Genomic DNA, 20647 nt, shown 5'->3' with positions numbered 1-20647 from the left:
CCTTCCTCTGTTTAAGGTTAGTTTTAACTTTAAACTCAGATTGGTTGCTGAAGAATCCAAAGTCAGCATTAGAGTTTATTCTGAAATTTTCAGTTCCCTTGAGTTACTTGTTTTTTCGAGATTCCATCAGCACACATTTTCCTTCCCCATTTATTTCCTTGTATACCTCTTTTTTTTTTCTTTTTCTTGTGTGTCTAAATCCAGGTTTTTTCTTGTAACCTTGTAGATAAATTCACTTTGTGACTATGAAACAAGCAACTTAATCCCTTACTATTTTCTCACAAAGTCCCTTAAATATGCCACATGGCATGTGTATCTCAAAATTATATATGTGGCCATTTTACCAACATTACACCTAATCATATTATAAGTTTCAGCCTGAACACATTACACAATGTAAGGCAATCGAAAGGTCAATCATTGTCAAGATTTGGAATTAGGAAAAAGATCCAATAAATGATAGGTCATATGATCAATTTAGGTCATGAAACTTGATAGATAACCAATCAATATAGTCTACTATCTTTGTTTTTGGTAAATATATAGTCTACTATCAATCCAATGGGTATAATTACCACATCAGCCATCTCTAAGTTTGATCCTAATTTGACAGCTTAATCATAATGCACGAGAGGAAATCAACTAGATGATGGACCATATAATTGAGATGGGTCACGAAATTTGACTTATGACTAACCAATGGGCGATGCACTTAGTCAACAGTAAGTCATCAAGGTAAGCCATCCTTACAACAAGAGAACCACCACAAAGAACATTTCCCCAACCAACAAATCCCCTTGTGTGAGCAAACTTGTTACTAAAATTCTACCAACACAAGCAATAATATCTATACCAAAATAAGCAACAAAAACCCATATTAGAAGTGACAACAGTAGAACATGTCCCCAGTCAACAAATTCGCAATCTTTTACTTACTCCCTACTAACATAAGCAATAGTATCTCCATCAATCTCATAATATAGAAACCTATCAACATAAGTGACAAGAAACCCCTATTAAAAGTGACAACAATACTAGTCTTTCAAGGAAAATAGATGCATAGCAGTTTCCACTGAATGGGCTATTTAATCCATAAATCGACCACATTCCATGCAGTGCTCCTGCAAGGGACCATCACTAGTTGAAACCATCATGCCATTGCAATGTTCTTCAGCATGCTTCACTCGTAGATCTTCATTTATAAATCTTAGAAAATCCTTAGGTTCCTGAATTCTTGATCTGAATGTTGTGAAGCTGTCCAAACATTTGATCAATTTGGCCCCACTGGATTTGACAACTTCCTGTTTGGAGTCTCCAAAAATTATAGCCCACCCATCCGCATGGTAATCGTAATTTAATATGTTAATAACCTCTTTCCACATTGAAAAATACTTCTTCTTGGGGCGTCTTAACTTCTTCAAATTATGCCAAAATGATAGGATTCTTTTCTCAGACCAAACCCTACTCTTGCTGATGTCCTTGATCATGGTCAAGATCCTTGGCATTTCTTGCTGTTTCCTTTTTGTGCCAATATAAGTAATCTCTATTTCAAAATTTGTTTGCATGGTAATAAATTCTATCTTCTGCAGAAATCTTCTTATCCAATCTTCATTATGGCTTCCGTAGAAGCAGATGATCTTTCCATCCTCAACCTATAAAAATGAAAGAGATCTTGGTTCTAACTTCTAAGACATATAAGGAAAACAAATTTAAGAGATAAAATTCATTACCCATTTGTCCATGTTTGGCTTGTTAGTGGAAAACAGTGAGTCAATCACATGGCTTAACCCTTCTTGGAGCTGCTCTTCATCGTTTATTGAGAAAGGGTAGGCTGCAGGGCCCCAAAGTTCCATCATAGGAAGAGCATTGGTATGCTTGATCTTGCCAGTTCCCCTCTCAAGGATCACCAATATTGGCTTCCCTTGGAAATGCCATTCTTTTTTCACAATTTGCACAAATGAATTGTTAAGGGTGGAAGGATCCCACACACAATACCAAGGCATGGAAGCTTCCGTGCTAGAAACTGTTCTTTTGTTGTCTTCAGTCCAAGTAGTGGATTGATCCACCATTGGGACCCAAACAACTTCGAAACATGTTTTTGGGTTGTTTAAAGCTTTGTAAGTCTTTATGAGTGATGGAAATTCCTCCTTTTGGACTTTGAAATCTGAGATGAAAAAGGCAATGCACTTGGCTTTGAGCTTTTCCAATGTTACCTGTAACACCATAGCCATAGAACAATATTAGTTCAACAAGTAATTTTTCTGCATCACAGATCCTTAGTACAATAGACTGCATTCCAAGAGATAATCTGGCAACATGTACATTAAAGTCTCTTCACCTGATGAATACCTGTTTAGCCATCATATATAAATACAATAGACTGCATTCCAAGATAGAATCTGGAGATTATTCATTCAAATATTCGCTGTTATTTTTTGAGTGAATAAATATTCAGTATTATTATATAAAAGGGAAGGGACTTCATACATGGTGAGCCATATGATTAGGACTGATTATTAAATTTTACATAAGGCCTGTATCATTTGATCATACAAGTCCTCATGGCAGAAATAGATGATGGTATTCAGCCCCCTCTTTTTAATATCATAGTGTGGTAACCAACACAAGGTCATGGATATCATTAAGGAACTTTTAACGCACATGTCACTGGTCATTCCCATGTATTGAAGAGCTTATTTGCATCAGATCTAACCTTTCCTTTAGTGGAAGGATGTCTGAGAACCAGTTTTCCTGTTTGAGAGATCGACCTGGACATGATCTTTGCAATGTCTTGATAACGAGGTTCCATAGAGATTACTGCGCCAGAAGAAAGATTATCAGTATCTATATATATAGGAAAATTGTCTTAGAACTCAACCAATTGTTGACTTGGAAACAGAATGACATGTCAATAGATATCTTATGCCCATCCAAGGATATCTGTAGAAAGATAGGTATTCTTCTTACACAACATTTTAGTTGTTGAACTTACCACAAATCGAATGAGTAATGCTATAACATTTTCTTCTTCTTGCTTTGACATAAGAATGAAGAAAAGCCAATCTCTCTGAAGAATTTCTCATTTGTTGGACAATGGCTAAATGTGTGTACCTGGCAAAAATAAAATAATATTGAAGTTCTTGGGTACCAAAAATCTCATTCATCCATTCAAATGTGTGTTGGGTGGTGGAGGGATGGGGGATTGCATATTTTTGGAAGGGGTAGGATCTTACTCTTTGTGCATTCTCTCCAATGCAATGTTATGAGAGAGGCAGGTGACAACACTATAGACAACCTGGTAGACAATAAGAGGTACTTCCGGAAAAGTGTATGAATAATGAGTTAATGTCTCTTCATATTTAACAAACCAGTTGGTCAAGTTCCAAATTCTTTCCACCGAAGTCCTTAAAGATTCAAGACCAGACTTCACAGAAGCAGTTACTTTGAGCAAACAATGAGGCCGCTTGAGTAGGTATACTGACCGTGGAAGATGATCTATAGCCAAGAGTTCTACATTGAGCCAAAACTCACCAAAGCTCATTGCAAATGCAGTCACAACCAGCACCACTTGAGCAACGCAAGAGTAATCACGTACTGAATCAAGTAAGGCTAATGTCACTTCATGTGGATCATCCACACCACATGCACATCTCGATATCTGCCCATTTATTTTGTTATAAAAGAATTGGATAAATATTATTTGATATGTAAATACATACATATATATATATATATATATATATATATATATATATAATTTTTTGAATTTCATCCTAAATGTGTCTCTAATCGACCCATCCATTATTAATGTGGAGAGAAGTGCTTTGTTTTATTTCATTTACTCATAAATGAATCCTGTGCAAAAAGATGATTGGCAACTAATGTCCTCGTTAGCTTCCCAGCCATTCTATCGCATACAACTCTTGTTCATTAACTTAATGTAAATCCAGTAGACATCTTATCAATTATCATAGATTAAGAAATAATAAAGATCCATGCCAAATGCTGCACTAATGTCTTTGTATTTTTGCTCTATTTTGATATGGTTTTACCATGTGGTTGTCTATATATACCTCCAAAGAAAGCTCACATATGGTCTGTTGGATGTTACTATCAATTTCAAGTCCTAAAGTTGATCTTATGCTCCCATCTATTTTCTCATTTGGCTCTCTGAAATTTTCCTGGGAAGCCTGCAAAATAAAATAATTCATAAATAAATGCCTCCTGTGATTCCGAAGTATAGAATACATAGTATGAAAAACAATCTATAGGTGTCTCAATCAAAACAGTATTTACAACCAGTAGAACCCATGATTAGTACTGCACTAGTAAAGAAATCATCAGCTCAATCTGATAACTTCAACAAATTGATAACCATAATTTTCCCCAAGACCTATCAGTAAGTCATCCATTTATATTGATCATTGCCTTAGAAGATCTCACCAACAGAATACACCAATAGTATCTACAAAGAAGCATGGCTTCACCAAAAGTATAGTGACACATTATAACTGATGGTTTGGGGAAATTGTGACTTTTGTCAATGTGACACCAGTCCACTTTATTTATAATAATGAGATATGAGGTACAAAGACAATAAAACCCCTAGGGCAACATTACATAAATCATTAGGGCAATTTTACCCTTATACCCTGCAGTACAACACTCCCCCTCAAGTTGGTGCATGGATATCACACATGCCCAACTTGCATCAAGAGGAACAAAAATTTTACTACTCAAACCCTGGGTGAAAACATCAGCTAACTATTCTCCAGACTTGACAAATGGAGTACAAATCAGTCCTTGTTCCAACTTCTCTTTGATGAAATGACGGTCAATCTCCACATGCTTGGTTTTGTCATGCTGGACTGGATTATGAGCAATACTGATAGCAGACTTATTGTCGTAGTAAAGCATCATGGATAACGATGTAGGAAGACCTAAGTCTTTCAATAGTCCCTAGAGCCACATTAAGTCACAAATCCCATGGGACATGGCACGAAACTCGGCTTCAGCGCTTGACCTGACAACAACAGTCTGTTTCTTGCTTCGCCACGTGACCAAGTTTCCTCCAACAAATGTGCAATAACCGGGAGTGGACTGTCGATCATCAGGAGAACTAGCTCAGTCAGAATCTGTAAAAGCCTCCACCCGCAGGTGATCATGAGGGGAAAAAAGAATTCCTTTGCTTGGGGCAGCCTTTAATTACCATAATAAACGGATCACAACATCCCAATGGGAAGTATATGAGTGATACATGTATTGGCTAACCATGCTAACAGCAAAGGCTATGTCTGGCCAAGTATGGGAGAGATAGATCAGCTTTCCAACCAATCGCTGATATTGCCCTTTGTCCACAGGATCACCAGTTTTACTAGAGAGTCGAGTGTTTGCGTCAAGAAGAGTATCTGAAGGTTTACACCCTAAATGCCAATCTCAACTAATGGGCAACCAGGGGTCTGTATGGCAATGTTTCTGTTCCAAAATACTGTTTCTGACTTAGAAATAGTTTTTTGTGTTTCTGTGATTTTGGAGTAATTCTGTATCAACAAATGCTGTATGGTAAAATTGGAAACAAAAATTGTTTCTGCCACTCGAGAAAAAAGAAACATGTATGGATTGCATATTAAGAGAAGAATTTCTTCTATTTTGTGGTGGTGGTGGTAGCAGTAAAGGTGGAGGTGGAGCTGGTGGAGGTGGAGGTGGTGGTGGTGGCAGTAAAGGTGGAGGTGGAGCTGGCGGCGACAGTGGAGGCGGTGGTGGTGAGTGAATATCGAGTTTGTATCATACACATTTATTCTTTCAGTTTGTGTTTTTGTTTTTCTGGAGCTTCTTTTTGGTGTTTCTCAAAACCATGCCAGAACCATTTCTATTACCCGGTTCGTTTAAAAAAAAACATAAAAATGGACCAGGAAACACATACAGGATCTGTTCCATTTCTGCCCTCAGAAACAGAAAAAACACCAGAAATGATTTTTTGGAACGTTACCATACAGACCCCAGTTGGCCACATATGCACCCCTTTTGTAAGGACATACGACCAGTTGGCTGATATCTTTACCAAAGGGCTCATCTCTCTTTAGTTCAGTACCCTTCTGTGCAAGTTGGAAATGAATCATTTATTCTCCAGCTCAAAGGGGAGTGTTAGAATCAAGGTTCAAGAACTCGGTTTCGACCAGCCAGAAACCAAGATATGATCAAAACTGGTCGAAACCAGGGATTTTTTCCCAGCCAACTTGATGAAGTGGTTTCGAAGCCTATAAATGGTTTTTTTTATCTGCTTTTTGCTATACAGCCTATTTTTGACACTTTAAACACAATGCATGAACTATTTCACAAAAAAAAAAAAAAAAAAAAAAAAAAACACTTAAAATGGTATTTGTGGTTTTGACCCAAGTTTGATAGTATATATTGTTCTTGGACATTGGCTGGAAACCAAGACAAACACTTATTTATGGCAAATATCATTTAAGTAAATGTTATTTTATTTACTTAAGATTGCTTAAATCTGATTTATACCAGGACAGGCTCTTGGGCTTTCCAACAAATCCAAGATTGCTTAAATTTGATTTATATTGAAGGAGTTATGTTCTGGTCAAACTTAATTTGGTATGCGCGAATGTTGTTTAAAATTGCTCTGAATGAAAATGTTTTTTTAGACATTAAAACAAATGAATATTTTACCGCACTTTTGGTATTTTGCAACGTTTTACCATATTAAGAATTATGAAAATTTTAGATTTGAGAAAAACCCCCGCATTAGAAAGTTGAAAATTGCACATACCGTCAAAAATCTAGTTGTTGTTCTTGAATTGGGCGGTTGACTTTTTATCCTTTTGGAATTTGATTTTTTAACTGTTTTTCTTGGATTCAAATAGGAGGATATTTGCTTATTTATGAATAATATCTTAAGTAAATGAATGATTTTTGGCATAAATAAGTGTCTGTCCTAGTTTTCAGCTAAGTTTCCTCAAGTTTTATGGGGATAAGTGACACTTACACAGGTGTTTAGGTCGAAACTTGCGAAATATGGTCAAAATTTGGTCGAAACATGGGATTTTTTAAAGTCACATGACATCTCGTCCCAGTTTCTTGCAAAACAGAGATATCTTGGTTGAAATTGCAAGTTTCAAAGTTTCGACCGAGATTTAGTTCAATGGTTAGAATTTATGTAATAAGGCCATAAAGGGTACTTTGGGTACTAGGATATTATTTTGTATTGTGTTTTTACTTTTTTACCTTTTTACCTCCCTTAGCTACCTTATGTTAGTATGAGGGGTAAGTATGAAATTTCTTTTGTATTTGGCTAAGTGAATCAATATAGGAGAGAGAAGTCTATTCTCTTCCACATCATTCAACCGCCAACTCCTCCTCCTACTCTCATCTTCTCCCTTCTCCTCTTGTTCGGTTGCAATCGTTAGTTTCCAACTGTTATGAGATATTGGACGTTTTGAATATTCTATTCGATGTTTAAAGGGGGTCCTCTCGTCAGACGCAAATGTGGATCGACAGAGTATCTTCGGCGACATAGGAACTTTCAACGTCGACCTGCGTAGGAATGTCAAATGTCAACATTTTCCGCTTTGGCCGGTTCACTTTTGAATCGGGCTAAATCCCAATTAGAACTAGGCTGGGCCAAGCCCATCCAGGATCGGTCTTGGAACGTTCGGATGCCCATATCTTTGACTCCGTATGTTCAAATCGGATGATTCAAAAGCCATTTTTTCACATATTTCGCATACTTTGACTTGGTATGAAAATTGGGGACAGTTCTGGTCAGCAGGAATTGCCTTCAATGAGAATCACACTCAATAGAAATGGTATTTTCTTCCAATAAAGGGGCAAATGAGCTCATTCCATACCAAATTCGGGTATGACAAAATGGTCAGTCATTCAGACATTCTAGCAAAATTTCGGGACAAATAACCATTTGTTCATATTTTTTTTATCTAGGGGTATTCTGGTTAGTAATATTGACGATTTGTTAACATGTTAAGGAACATGGGAAATCTCCCCAATCCATAGATACAAGATCTCCACGCCTTAAGGGATACTCATTATTTGTCAAAGCGGCCTTTAGAGTGTAAAAATGAGGCGTATACACCTACTCACGGTATAGGTACAACACAACACCTCCTAGGAGTTTGTGCACTTTCTCCCACTTTTGAAGTATATCCTTCTCATAGGTTTCCATTCTTTCTCATCTCAACACAAACCGACTTTGTGTGATTGTTTTATTCCTTTTTTTTCTTCTCTTCTCTTCTCATGTGCTTATTGGAATTGCAATCGTACATGCACACCCCTTTTTCTTCCCTTTTTCTCCCTCTCCTTACTCCAACAACTCCATGGATAGAGAGAGAAAGCCAAGTCCACGTTTCTACGGTGAAAAAAAAAAAAAACCTTCTTCCACTCTCCTTGCGCATCGCCCATTTTCCAAATCTTCGTGCACACCCAGCAACGATCTGCCGAACTTTGCTCTGATACTACTTGGAGACTAATGCTCAACCACGATGAAGAAACCAAGTAAACAATTACACACAACATGATGAATTTAACGTAGTTTGGCAAGAATGCCTACATCTACCCAGGAGAGCCAAAAATTTTTCACTATGCCAGGATAACTCTCTACCTCACAATGTGATCTCCCCTTTGCTTGTATCTAGGGTTTCTACACAAAGACAATATATAGGAAACCTTAAACCCTAATCCCTACATAGTTATAATTTTACCCTTATACATGTAATGGACCCAAAACCTGATCCCATTACAAATATAGACCCAATAATAATTATGTGGACACGTAGAATACAGGACACACCCCAACACAAACATGTCACAGTTCAACAAATGCACACGTTAACATGTAGTGCATCATGATAGGTGTGGTCAAGCCAAGGACTACACAGTGGCCTTTTGGTTCCACAAAACTGGTCCACTAATCTAGTAGACCAAAAACAATGGTACCAATCAATCAATTTAATAGCCACAAAAATATGCCAAATGTCACATAAGAAAATAGAAATGTCCAATAATGATGTGCAAGATAACACAAAATACATTTGTTTTGGGCCAGATTTTTCCAACAGTGTTCATGTCAGGTTAGCTGATTGTGTGGGGATTTTTTTACTCCTAACTATATCGAACAAAGGTTATAACCCCCTTTGTTTCCTTCTAAAAAAAGAAAGAAAGGGCATAACCACTGCACAAGGCTCCCACCATTGCGGGGTCTGGGGAGGGTCATAATGTATGCAGCCTTACCCCCGCTTCGCGGAGAGGCTGTTTCCTGAGACTTGAACCCGTTACCTGGTCACAATGGAACAACTTTACCGTTGCACCAAGGTCCACCCTAAAAATTCATGTTCGCATCTAGAGAACGGACGAATTCCATTCGCAAGAGCATTATCTCACTTGGGGTTATGGACAGATGTTTTGGATAATTTACCTTGGCTTGAATGATGGAAATTATGAGTTGATCTTCCAAATAATTAGTGTATTTCTAAAGAAAATCAAGCTTTCGTTTGTACCCTACGTTCAACAATTTGGAAAGCTAGGACTGCTTCTCTTTTGGAGCATAATCTCCCAATCCTCAAGCTATTATCGCAAGTATGCATTGTATGCTTCCTTTGAGAAGCAATGAGCTTTGTCAATCCTTATGTTTCATCGGAAACATAATAGATGTGATTCTATTGATTGGAACTCCAAAAGTGCTATCTTCTTATGTGATGATAGGGTTTGTTAGAGGTAGAGGTGGCTCTTTCCGTTTGTGTAATTCTCTTTAAGTTGTGGTCTCTTAGGTGGATGCAAAAGAGAAGCAGTAGAGATGCTACAGACACTGAAGTCTTCACTAGCTGGTTTATGACAAGCTTTGAACTATACACTCTTTTTCTGCTCATTTTAGTTGTTGTTTATGCTATTAGAACTAGCAGTAGTTACTGTTGACAAGGGACATTTGTTGCCTGGTCGATATGCACTTGTGAAATGTTGTTCTTCCTTTCTGTCTAGTGATTTCTTTTTCTATGCTGCCTAAAACAAAAAAGACAAATGCAGCTCCAATTCACATTCAATAATCTTGGTGACACAACTCAGCAGGTTGGCCAGTGCAAAGGGAACTTAACCCCAACTCCATTGAAATTGAGCAAGCAGCCTTAGCTCATCAATTATCAAATTAAAACTAACAACAAAAGGACCAAATCTAGCTTACCAAGCAGCCCAAGTTGAGAGACAAGTAACAAACCCATATAAAATTGAGGATCGAGGTAGTCTAAGGCTAGAGACAAGGATCTAATTAAGTATTGAGACCAGTTTGGTATTATTAGCCATTCTAGGATTGGTGTAATTTGATCTACCTGAATTTCCTAGGCTAGAGAAGTCCTAAATCTGATTATTGAATAGTTTGATTACCCTAGAAAACCACAATTACTATTGTTAACCAAAATAATTAACAAGAAGAAAAGCTACAATTCAATCAAATTGTGCATTAGCTGAACTCTTCTTTTTTGTTGTTTTTTAATTTTTCCTTAGCATAAGGATTTTCTTACAAGAGGAGAACTCACCGATTTGACCCTGAAGAGGGCATTGTGGAAGATATTCTCTATTACTCCCGTCAGGGCTTCATACCTAAACTCCAGAGACAATCGACCTATTTTGCTGATGATGTCCGAAGAAGTCCCCATAGACTCGTTGTTGTCTTTAGATACTTTCCTCAACACAGAAAATTTTCGTCTTAGGTTTTGGAAATCCTCAGGGGAGATGATACGCTTGATGATGCCTAAATCCTCAGATGAGAAAGATATTCCATCATGTTTTACAATGGAAGAAATTACTTCCTCCAAAACGCAGAATTCCTCTTGCGAAAGTGTGCTTCTGCCATTCTTAGTTCACATCAAGTTACTAATCCCTCTCGCTCGGTCGCTCGCTCGCTCTGTTTTGTGTGTGGGAGTGTTTTCGAAGGAACAGACATGAGGGTCTTGGACCTCTAGGCTCTAAGAAGCTTCACTGAAACTTCGAGTTTGATAATGAGAATCCAATGCTCGTTTCAAGGCTATACGTATACTGTTACCACTTACCAGTAACCAGGCCTGAGGTTGGAAAGAGTGAAGGGCCGGGTTAGCTTTTCTCACACGCGGTGCGACGTGATTGATTTGAGCTGCCACCAGTAAAAAGCCAAGGGGAGCGCTGTTTGCTTTTGTGTGCATAAATGAAAACCATAGAATCCGAATACTGGGACAAATACCTTTTGGGTTTTGCACCAGCGATTTTTGCTGGTAGTCTTCTCTTTCTCTCTGTAATCTGTACTCTGTAGGTACTCTGTGTTTACGGCAACCATAATATTCTCTGTAGCCCTTGCTGATATTTGATTCTTTCTTTCTCTCTCTGGTTTGAGAGTAGGGTTTGGAATCCTCTCTGTTTGTTTTGATTACCTAATAACCAAATTGTAAAGGGTGGAGCAGACCTTCTGGTACTCCTTGCTTTCATTTTCTTTTCTGTAATTCATGGTATAGAAAACAAAAGAACATAGTAGAGGCATTGAGTCGTTATGAGGTTTTTGCCTATAAGTTTTAGCTGAAGCACTAGAAACTCATTGCTATGTTATCCCTCTTTCAGGGCTTCTCTTTCCACCCAAATTCATGTCCAGCAAGGTTTGCAGGCCTATACAAAAATCAGGTAAGCTTATGTTTCTTTCTCTCTCTTTCTTGTTCTTCTTCTTCTCTCCACTACTGGATGGATGCTTGAAATCTCCTAGGGAAGGCTTTGTATGCTCTCTCTCTCTCTCTCTGTTATGTGGTTGGTTTTTGTTGGTATTGATCAAGATTATATTTCTGCCAGTTATCTTACCCACTTTATTCAGTAGAAGAGTGAAAGATTAATACAATGCCCAGTCCTATAGATACTTTGGAACAACAAAATGAAGGTGGTCAGTGCATTTCCCTTCCAATTGGAGATCCAGAAAGTATATTGGTGGCATCTATCCAAGAAAGATTAAATGTTGTCCCTCCCTTGTCCTCAAAGTTCTGTATTTATCGTGTTCCTGAGAAACTCCGCAAAATAAATGAAGAGGCATACACACCTCAGTTGGTCTCCATTGGCCCTTTTCACCATGGAAAGGAAAACCTAAGAGTGATGGAAAGACATAAATGGCAGTATCTACGTTCATTTGTAGATCGAAGACCTGACATAGACTTGTCAGAATATGTCAAAAATATGAAACAGATAGAAGAAAGAACACGCCAATGTTATGCCGAAATCATCAGCTTCAACAGTGATGAATTTGTAACAATGATGCTAGTTGATGGATGTTTCATCCTCGAATTTCTCCTCAGAAATTTGCCACTTGAAGTGAATAATAGAGAAGATCCTGTGTCTAGTAACCTTTGGTTGTCTAATGCCATAAAATGTGACCTTATACTGCTCGAAAATCAGTTGCCCTTCTTTGTTCTTGAGTGTTTATACAAATTAAACAAAGGATACGGACACAATTCCCTCATTGAAATTATTCGCTTTTCCTTTTCACGTATGGTGCCAAAGGAGGAACAAGAGTTGAGGGAGAATTCTAAATGCTCCCAAGTAAAGCAGCTGCTTGCTTTTGTTTGTGATTGTTGCTCCTCTTCATCCTCATGTGCATTGCTGAGAGAGAATGGAGAAACAGATTCAGAATCAACTGAAGAAATGCGCGAACAACTCTTCAGACCCTCCCAAGTAAAGCATTTGCTTGACTATGTACGGGACTGCTATATCCCTTCATCAGCTAATACATCATTGGGAAATGAGGAGCTTGAACTTCCCCACAATGTGACACAGCTTCGCGAAGCAGGAGTCAAATTTGAGGTGGGCAAAGGCAAATGCTTATTGGACCTAAGTTTTAAGAAAGGAGTTTTGGCAATCCCATGTATAAATATCCAAGATTGGACAGACTCTCTCCTCCGAAATATGATTGCGTTTGAACAATTACATTGTGTTGGCACTAAATACATCACGGATTATGCGACCCTCTTGGATAGCTTCATTGACTCATCCAAGGATGTTATATTGCTACATGAGCGCGGTATTATCAAAAGCTTGTTAGGAGATCATGAGCAGGTGTCTCTACTTTTCAACAAACTTGTCAATGAGGTTAACATTGATGCTGGTGATTTTTATTTTAGTGATATCTGTCAAGATTTGAATGCGTATTACAGGGTTACTTGGCATACATGGAAGGCAAATTTGAGACATACTTATTTCAACACGCCATGGACAATAATTTCAGTTATTGCAGCAGCTGTGCTGCTTGTTCTTACATTCTTACAGACCATATACTCTATCATATCTGCTAGTTGAAATTATATCTATTGCTCAAATGGATTGATTGAATAGTCAACAGTGGGTTCTGGTGTGGGAAGGCTTTGATTTATGGGATCTGTTCAGTAACAGGAAGAAATTGCATGCATGATTCAAAGTATTTCTGAAGAGAACCATCACTGAACAGAAGTCTTTTGGCAAGTGTGGCATTGATCCCCAAGACAAGGATTTCTTGAATATCCTGAGTTTGGATCATCTGGAATGTGTATTTCAGGGATTGCGCTGCATGCAACATTTAGACAGAGGGAAAATCATTGAAGTAGTGTTTTGCACTGTAAGTGCCTTTTGATGATCCTTTTTTTTTTTGAATGAACTTGATATTTTGTAATTTATCCTAACCCCCCCCCTCCCCCAATGCAGTTGCATGCTAGAGATGATATCGTATGGTTATAATGCTGATGGAGTTGTGGATCCCAATTAATAGTTGTCCTGCATACGAGCCTGATATAGGCTTATAACATGGAAGAATCAAGAATCATCTTAACTATTTACATAAATTCAGGCCGAGGAAGAATTCAAACTACAGACAAGAATCATCTCATTTCTCAGCCATAAACATTTTTCTTTCATTCCCTCTGGCCTTGGTGCAAAAGTAAAGGTTGCTCCATTCAGGTTCAAATCTGGAAACAGCCTCCTTGTGAAAGTAGGGGTAAGGCTATGTTCATTATAACCCTCCCCAGACCCCGCAGTGGCAGGAGCATCGTGCACTGGGTATCCCCCTTTTCCCCTAAAACCTGAATAATGAAGAAAAATCCAAGCAAGGGTAACAATGAATCAGGAGGATGGATACCTTGACCTAGTCCTTGTCGCTTGTTAGTATATGCTTTGCCCACACCATCTCCAAAATTGGTCGGTCCCTTTTACAAGATCATCAACATTGTTTCAACGATTCCTCTATTCTGGAACATCCTTTGACCGGCCTTGAGTATGTTTCTGAATTATGCTTATTAAGCTATATGTTTATTCTTATTCTGGTGCTGCAATTCTGTTCTGGTTTTCCTTAAGTGAGTATGATTTGACCAGATCTGAGAACCTAACCATCTTTGAATTGATATCTTACTTTCCTATATTAAAATAGTATTCAGCCAGAATTTCACTCATAGATCGCCATGTGAATTTCATGCCAACAAATTAAAATCCTTATTAGAAGGTGATAACAATAAGTACTTAGTCTTTCTAGAAAAGTAGCTAGATTCATATACAGGCATTTCCATGAATTGAATTGAATGAAGTTGCTAGTTAATTAATTAATCCATAAAGCGCCCACATTCCATACAGTGCACCCATACTGGACCATCTGTAGTTGTTGGGACCTTCATGCCGTTCATGCAATGTCGTTCTGGAGTAGCATGCTTCACTCGTAGATCTTCATTTAACTCTCTTAGAAAATCCTTAGGTTCCTTAAATCTTGTTCCGCATGTGGTGTAGCTATTCAAACATTCGATCAATTTGGTCCCACTGGATTTGACAACTTCCTGTTTGGAGCTAGAGTCGCTGAAAATTAGAGCCCACCCATCCTCATATTCATCGTAACTTAATATACTAATAAATTCTTTCCTCCTTGAATATTCCCCGTTCGTCGTCTCCTCCGGGCATGTTGACATCTTCAAATTGCGCCAAAATGATAGGATATCTTTCTCAGACCAAACCCTACTCTTTCTGCTACAGATGATGTCCTTTATGAAGTTCAAAATCCTTGGAAGTTCTTCTTTCTTCTTGTTTGTGCCAACATAAGTAATCACCAGTTCAAAATTTGTTTGCTTTTCAATAAGTTCTATCTTCTTCAGAAATCTTTTTATCCAATCTTCGTTATGGCCTCCATAGAAGCAGATGATCTTCACTTTCCCAACCTACAAATTAAATTTGAAAAGCGTGAATTATTGGAAGTTATATATGTTGGATATATTCTATAACCCTAATATATGTTTTAATATAAGTCTACTTAAATAAAGAAACAGGCTGTGGCGGGTCTTACTAGATAGAATCCATCTAACCTAAAATCCTAGTCTTTCCTATAAATACTAATTGGAGGCAACAACTTGTTTATTCCAAACTTGATATGCAAGGTGTAAGCAACTTGATTGGAAAACAAATAAATTTAAGAGATAAAATCCATGCATGCATTACTCATTTTTCAATGTTTGGCTCGTTGTTGGCATAATTCATGAAGTCAATCGCATCACTTAATCCTTTGTGGAGCTGCTTTTCAATTTCTGTTGTGAAAGGATATGCTGAAGGGCCCCAAAACTCCACCAAGGGAAGCGCATTGGTGTGGAGGATCCAGCCATTTCGGTCAAGGATCACCAATATGGGCTTCCCTTGGAAATGCAATATTTCTTTCACATGTTGCAAGAATGAAATTTTAAGGGTTGAAGGGTCCCACACCCAATACCAAGGCATTGAAGCGCCCGTGCTAGAAACTGGTTTTTTTGTTATCTTCAGTCCAAGAAGTAGTAGTAGATTGATCCACCATCATCGGCACCCAAATAACTTCGAAACATGTATTTGAGTCGTTTAAAGCAGCTTTGTAAGTCTTTATGAGTGATGAAAATTCCTCCTTCTGGACTTTGAAATCTGAGATGAACAAGGCAGTGATGCTGCCTTCCAGCTTTTTCAATGTCCCCTGTAACACCAAAGCCATGCATAGAACATTAATTAATTATTAATTAGTTCAACTAGTAATTAATTTATCTGCGCATTCCAGATTTTCAGTAAATTCCATTCGCATCCGCATCCATTGAGAATGTGGACGGGGAATGCTGGCAACATGCATGTACATTGGGGTGTGGTTAATTCCCACACCTCAAAGATGGTCCCCATATCCCATGGAGGGTGTGGGATTCAGATCTTCTACGGCGTTGGTTGTTCGTCCTGTCGTGTTGCGTAGAAACAAGGCGGTTCGCATTGACTGCCTTACCCCTGCCCGAGCGTCTTGCGCGCGGCCCTGTGTCTGCGTAGCATAGGCAGAACAGGGCAACACGCCGTGGAAGATCTGCGTTGGTGTGAGATGGAGTGGTTAATTACACGCAAGGGAGGGGATTTGGACGCAGTTGATAGGCGTCAAATATTGAATCTGGTGAATCTTCATGTACGTGAGCGTACGTGAACGACTCACAGCCGTTCAGATGGAATATTCTCATAGATTGAATTCCATCTGAACGACTGTGAATCGTTCACGTACGTGAAGATTCCCCGCTCACTCAAATATTACTACAATAGACTGCATTCCAAAAGAGAATATTGGAGATTACTCATTTAAACGTTCAATATTGTTATAAAGGGGAAGGGGGGGGGGGGGTTGAACCTCATGCATGGTGATTCATATGATGATGGTACGTCCACGTGCCCAGAAATAGATAGTGATAGTAACCAATACAAGGTCATAGATATGTCTATTAAGGGACTTCAAATGCATGCACACATCACTGGTCATTACCATGCATGACCAGATTAGCTAAAGATGTTCCATGATCTCTTACAATTTCTTCCATTACTTTCTCCAAAACGCAGGATTGCTCTTGCGAGAGTGTGTATGCTTCGGCCATTCTTAGTTCACACCAAATTACTGATCTCTCTCTCGCTTCTCTCTCTCTGTCTGTGACTGTGTGTGTGTGTATTTTTATGTGTGCTTATGTTTTCAAAGGAAAAGAGATTGAGGGGTTTTCAAAGTAACATAGATGAGGGAGGGAGGGTGTTGGACCTCTAGGTTCTAAGAATCTTCACTGAAACTTCAAGCCTGACAATGAGAATCCAATGAGTTAGCTTTTCTTTTTTTGTTTTTTTTTTTTTTTATCTTTTACTGATTGATGATATTAGTCGTATTTCAAAATGGCTCCCACTCTCAATTATGAAGGTACGATCAAGAAAACTTAGGCCTTAAGGGATTACTAAAGCTTCCAACATCTTTTCCCCCATTCGTCCGTTACCAAAGCTTGGACCGACTTGCCTGGAACCAACCCCTCATCTTCTTTCCTCCGCATAAAAGTAAAGCAAAAGTAGTGTGTGTGTGTGCGAGTGACAAAGCAGCAATGTGACCTTTGTACTAAAAGGAGAATCACAATGAACAATGAGTCGTGGAGTGACAATACAATCCAATAATTCGTCCAATGACTTGGCTTTTCTCTTTATCAAAAAAAAATAAAAAAAATTGGCTTTTCTTTTCCAACAACTTTCCCCCAGTGCTCGTCTCAAGACTATCATACGTTGGATCCGGCTCCTCTCAGGGAACTCAGTGCCCAAGGAGTGCTCAGGGGGCATCCAAGGGTTGGGCTGTATCACACTCTCGGTGCATGCCTAAGGATGTGTGTGGCACAGCACAACGGCTGGATGCCCCCTGGGCGTGCTGGATTCTCTGGAGAGGAGTTCAATCCTCATACGTCCGTTATCAAAGCTGTAACCAACCCCTCATCTTTTTTCCTCCGCATAAAAGTGAAGCAAAAGTAGGGTCGGTTAGTTTTTATTTTTTATTTTTCTAATTTTTTTAAGGGTTAAGAGATTGCTGCTTGGTTGTGTAGCCTCTGCAATAGCACAGGACAATGAGAGCATATTCGGGGCATCAACATGGATGACATTTTTTTATTTCACGGGGAAGGATGGTAAATTGGTGCACTCCTGTGTCCTGTGCTTGTGCATAGGATCCACCCAAGATAATCTTTGTTTTTTTTAAACTATGTTAAGGTAAATTACACATGGGTACCCAACGTTTTAGAAAGTGATACCCATATGTACCTAGGGCTGTAATAGGGTCGGGTTGGGCCAGGCCTTTTAAAACCCCAACCCAACCCTAAGTCTCCTTAACTCAGCCTAGGCCCGACCCGGCCCTGACTCAGGGCCAAGAAAATCCAACCCTGACCCGTCCTCAGGGTCGGTCCGGATCGACCTTGATTGGCCCTGATAATGGGGGGGAGAGATATGCATGGGCTGGCCAAGCTGGGAAAGGGAGATGCATGGGCTTGGGCAGGTTAGGAAAGGGAGATGCATGGGCTGGCCTGGTTGGGTAGAAGAAGTAGAAGATAAAGAAGAAAGAAGAAGAATGAACAGGAAGAAGAAGACAGGGTCAGGTTGGGTCGGGCTCGGCTTAGCCCGAGGCCTCAATCTTGACCTGGCCCGGCCCTAACTCAGGGCCAGAAATTCTCAACCTTGACCTGCCCTCAGGGCCAAGGTATCTCAACCCAGGCCATGTTCGGGCTCAGGGCGGGCCAGGGCAGGTTCGGGTCAACCCTGATTGGCCTTGAGTGGTTTATTCCAATATCATTTTATTTTCCAATTCTACCCTTGTGGGCCAGTGTTTGGGTACTTACATCATCTTGCCCTATATTGGCCCTTCTACCCCATGCACCTACATTCTACCTCCACCTCACCCCCCCTTCGTCCCTCCTTCATGTTCCCACCAAATTAAGTTCTATATTTATCGTGTTCCTGAGAAACTCCTCAAAATAAATGAAGAGGCATATACACCTCAGTTGGTCTCGATTGGCCCTTGATTTTCACCATGGAAAGGAAAACCTAAGAGTGATGGAAACACATAAATGGCAGTATCTACCTTCATTTCTAGATCGAAGACCTGACATAGCCTTGCCAGAATATGTCAAACATATATGGGTAAATTACACGTCACCCCCTGATTTTCAAACGAAACGCAGATTACCCCTGGTTTTTGAAAAAACTCAAATCACACCCGCTACAGTAACGGTGTTAGTCTACTGTTAGTTATTGGTGTGAAAGAACTATTTTACCTTTGTACTAAAACATTAGAATTAAATTTACAATACTACATTTCCTTTATCTTGAACATTGGTCAAGGGTAGTTTAGAGATTTAAATTTATTTAACTGACTGACATCATCACTTAACAGCATAAAACTAACAATAGGGACTAATTTGTCACATTAGGGTCTAAACCAGGGGATGATTTGAGTTTTTTCAAAAACCAAGGGATGATCTGAGTTTCGTTTGAAAACTAGAAGGTGACATGTAATTTACCCAAAATATATATGAAACAGACAGAAGAAAGAACACGCCAATGTTATGCCGAAATCATCAGCTCCAACGTACAGTGATGAATTTATAACAATGATGCTAGTTGATGGATGTTTCATCCTTGAATTTCTCCTCAGAATAAATTTACCACTTGAAGTGAGTCATAGAGAAGATCCTGTGTCTAGTAACATTTTGGCTATCTAATGCCATAAAATGTATGCTAGAGATGGAGGGCAGCAGATTCTCACGGGAGAAGAATTGTCGCTTGAATTGGTTTTTCCCCTATTCTTGGTTTCAGTTATGATTGTTCACATCTTGACCCATTAGTTTTAGTTTTGGTAGAATATTTTGTTCGATTTTTAAATTAAAATAGTATTCAACCAGAATTTCAATCGTATCTTAGCTTTTGATTCTGTTTTGTGTTCTCTTTAAAAATGGTGTAGCTAGTGCACGAGGCCTTCACCACTGTGGGGTCTGGGGAGGATTGTAATATATAAAGCATTACCCCCATTTCACGGAGAGGCTGTTTCCAGATACTCGTAACCGTGACCACTTGTTCTAAGGAGGGTCATTATGTACGCAGCTTTTATGTTTTCTCTTTGAATCTGGTATATTTTGGTTGCTTTTTGTTTTCTCTGAAAGTTAGTGTTGATGGATTAAAAACCACATTAGTCAGAAGATGGGAGGCTGAACTCTTAGTTAGTAAGTTCGGGAACGACAATTGAACGGGAATGAATACGTACGGTAATTAAACGGACTAGACGGTAATAATACTTTTAAAAAATCCGGCTTAATAAAACATATACGGCAATAATACGATACACGTTTAATACGTGTTTAATACGGCATAGACGGCAATAATACTTTTAAAAAAATAGGCATATATTCATTATGTAACATACATTCACCACCTAATAAACAAACTAATGTCCTCTACAATAGTGAAAATGTCATTTTGGGGGTAATATGGGTATTTTAGAAAGTTAGGGGAGGATGAGAAGTAAAAGTTTTCTTCCATGAGGAAATCGAAAAGGACTTAGGAATTTCCCCAAACAGGTAATAAGTCTCATACAGCAATAGAGTTTAGACCATCATAAGCACCTCCTTGTAGAGAGCTCGATTTGTTTTGGCTCCTTGCAATGCTTAGTTGGTTTTTCCAACTCGTGAGCACTCTATTTGTTCTGGCACCTACAGAGGACTGTGTTACTGGAATCCGACCTTCACTTTGGGGGGGGGGGGGGGGCAGGGAGGGATGGGGTTTTGGGTGAAGGGAGAGCAGAGTTGTAAGCACCCAAAATAAACCCCTAGAAGGGGTGTCTAAAAGCTGCCCA

The 20647-nt window shown here is 39.0% G+C and overlaps 2 protein-coding genes and 1 long non-coding RNA gene across 4 annotated transcripts in view; 1 reads left to right on the top strand and 2 right to left on the bottom strand.

Moving 5' to 3' along the window:
* Positions 1-1005: 1005 nt before the first annotated feature.
* On the bottom strand, positions 1006-2809 carry LOC122654325 (protein SIEVE ELEMENT OCCLUSION A-like). Its single transcript, XM_043848378.1, has 3 exons — positions 2714-2809; positions 1731-2213; positions 1006-1652 (listed from the first exon to the last, which is right to left on the bottom strand). The coding sequence occupies exons 1-3, from the start codon at positions 2807-2809 to the stop codon at positions 1086-1088; spliced, it is 1146 nt and encodes a 381-aa protein (XP_043704313.1). The 3' UTR covers positions 1006-1085.
* Positions 2810-3962: 1153 nt separating this feature from the next.
* Positions 3963-20647, bottom strand: part of LOC122658746 — a 107628-nt gene continuing 90943 nt past the window's right edge. Inside the window, exon 3 of the long non-coding RNA XR_006332489.1 lies at positions 3963-4190. This is a non-coding gene — a long non-coding RNA (uncharacterized LOC122658746). The remainder of the gene's footprint in view (positions 4191-20647) is intronic.
* LOC122658707 (UPF0481 protein At3g47200-like) lies at positions 11451-13358 on the top strand. Of its 2 annotated transcripts, none has more exons than XM_043853792.1 (2): positions 11451-11495; positions 11827-13358. In XM_043853792.1, the coding sequence occupies exon 2, from the start codon at positions 11872-11874 to the stop codon at positions 13315-13317; it is 1446 nt and encodes a 481-aa protein (XP_043709727.1). In that variant the 5' UTR covers positions 11451-11495; positions 11827-11871; the 3' UTR covers positions 13318-13358. The 2 variants fall into 2 exon arrangements, with proteins under 2 accessions (XP_043709727.1, XP_043709735.1); XM_043853800.1 differs by lacking the exon at positions 11451-11495 and having other exon boundaries at positions 11781-11881; positions 11933-13358.

Source organism: Telopea speciosissima, chromosome 1, assembly GCF_018873765.1.
Source record: "Telopea speciosissima isolate NSW1024214 ecotype Mountain lineage chromosome 1, Tspe_v1, whole genome shotgun sequence".
NCBI lineage: Eukaryota > Viridiplantae > Streptophyta > Magnoliopsida > Proteales > Proteaceae > Telopea > Telopea speciosissima.
Note: the sequence above shows the minus strand (reverse complement) of the source record. Positions and strands in the feature narration are given on the sequence as shown.

Coding starts and splice junctions, on each gene's coding strand:
- LOC122654325 (XM_043848378.1), bottom strand. CDS start 2,809: ATGGAACCTCGTTATCAAGACATTGCAAAGATCATGTCCAGGTCGATC. Junction 2,214..2,713: donor ATCCTTCCACTAAAGGAAAG/GTTAGATCTGAT, acceptor ATGGTGTTACAG/GTAACATTGGAAAAGCTCAA. Junction 1,653..1,730: donor AGCCAAACATGGACAAATGG/GTAATGAATTTT, acceptor TCATTTTTATAG/GTTGAGGATGGAAAGATCAT.
- LOC122658707 (XM_043853792.1), top strand. CDS start 11,872: ATGCCCAGTCCTATAGATACTTTGGAACAACAAAATGAAGGTGGTCAG.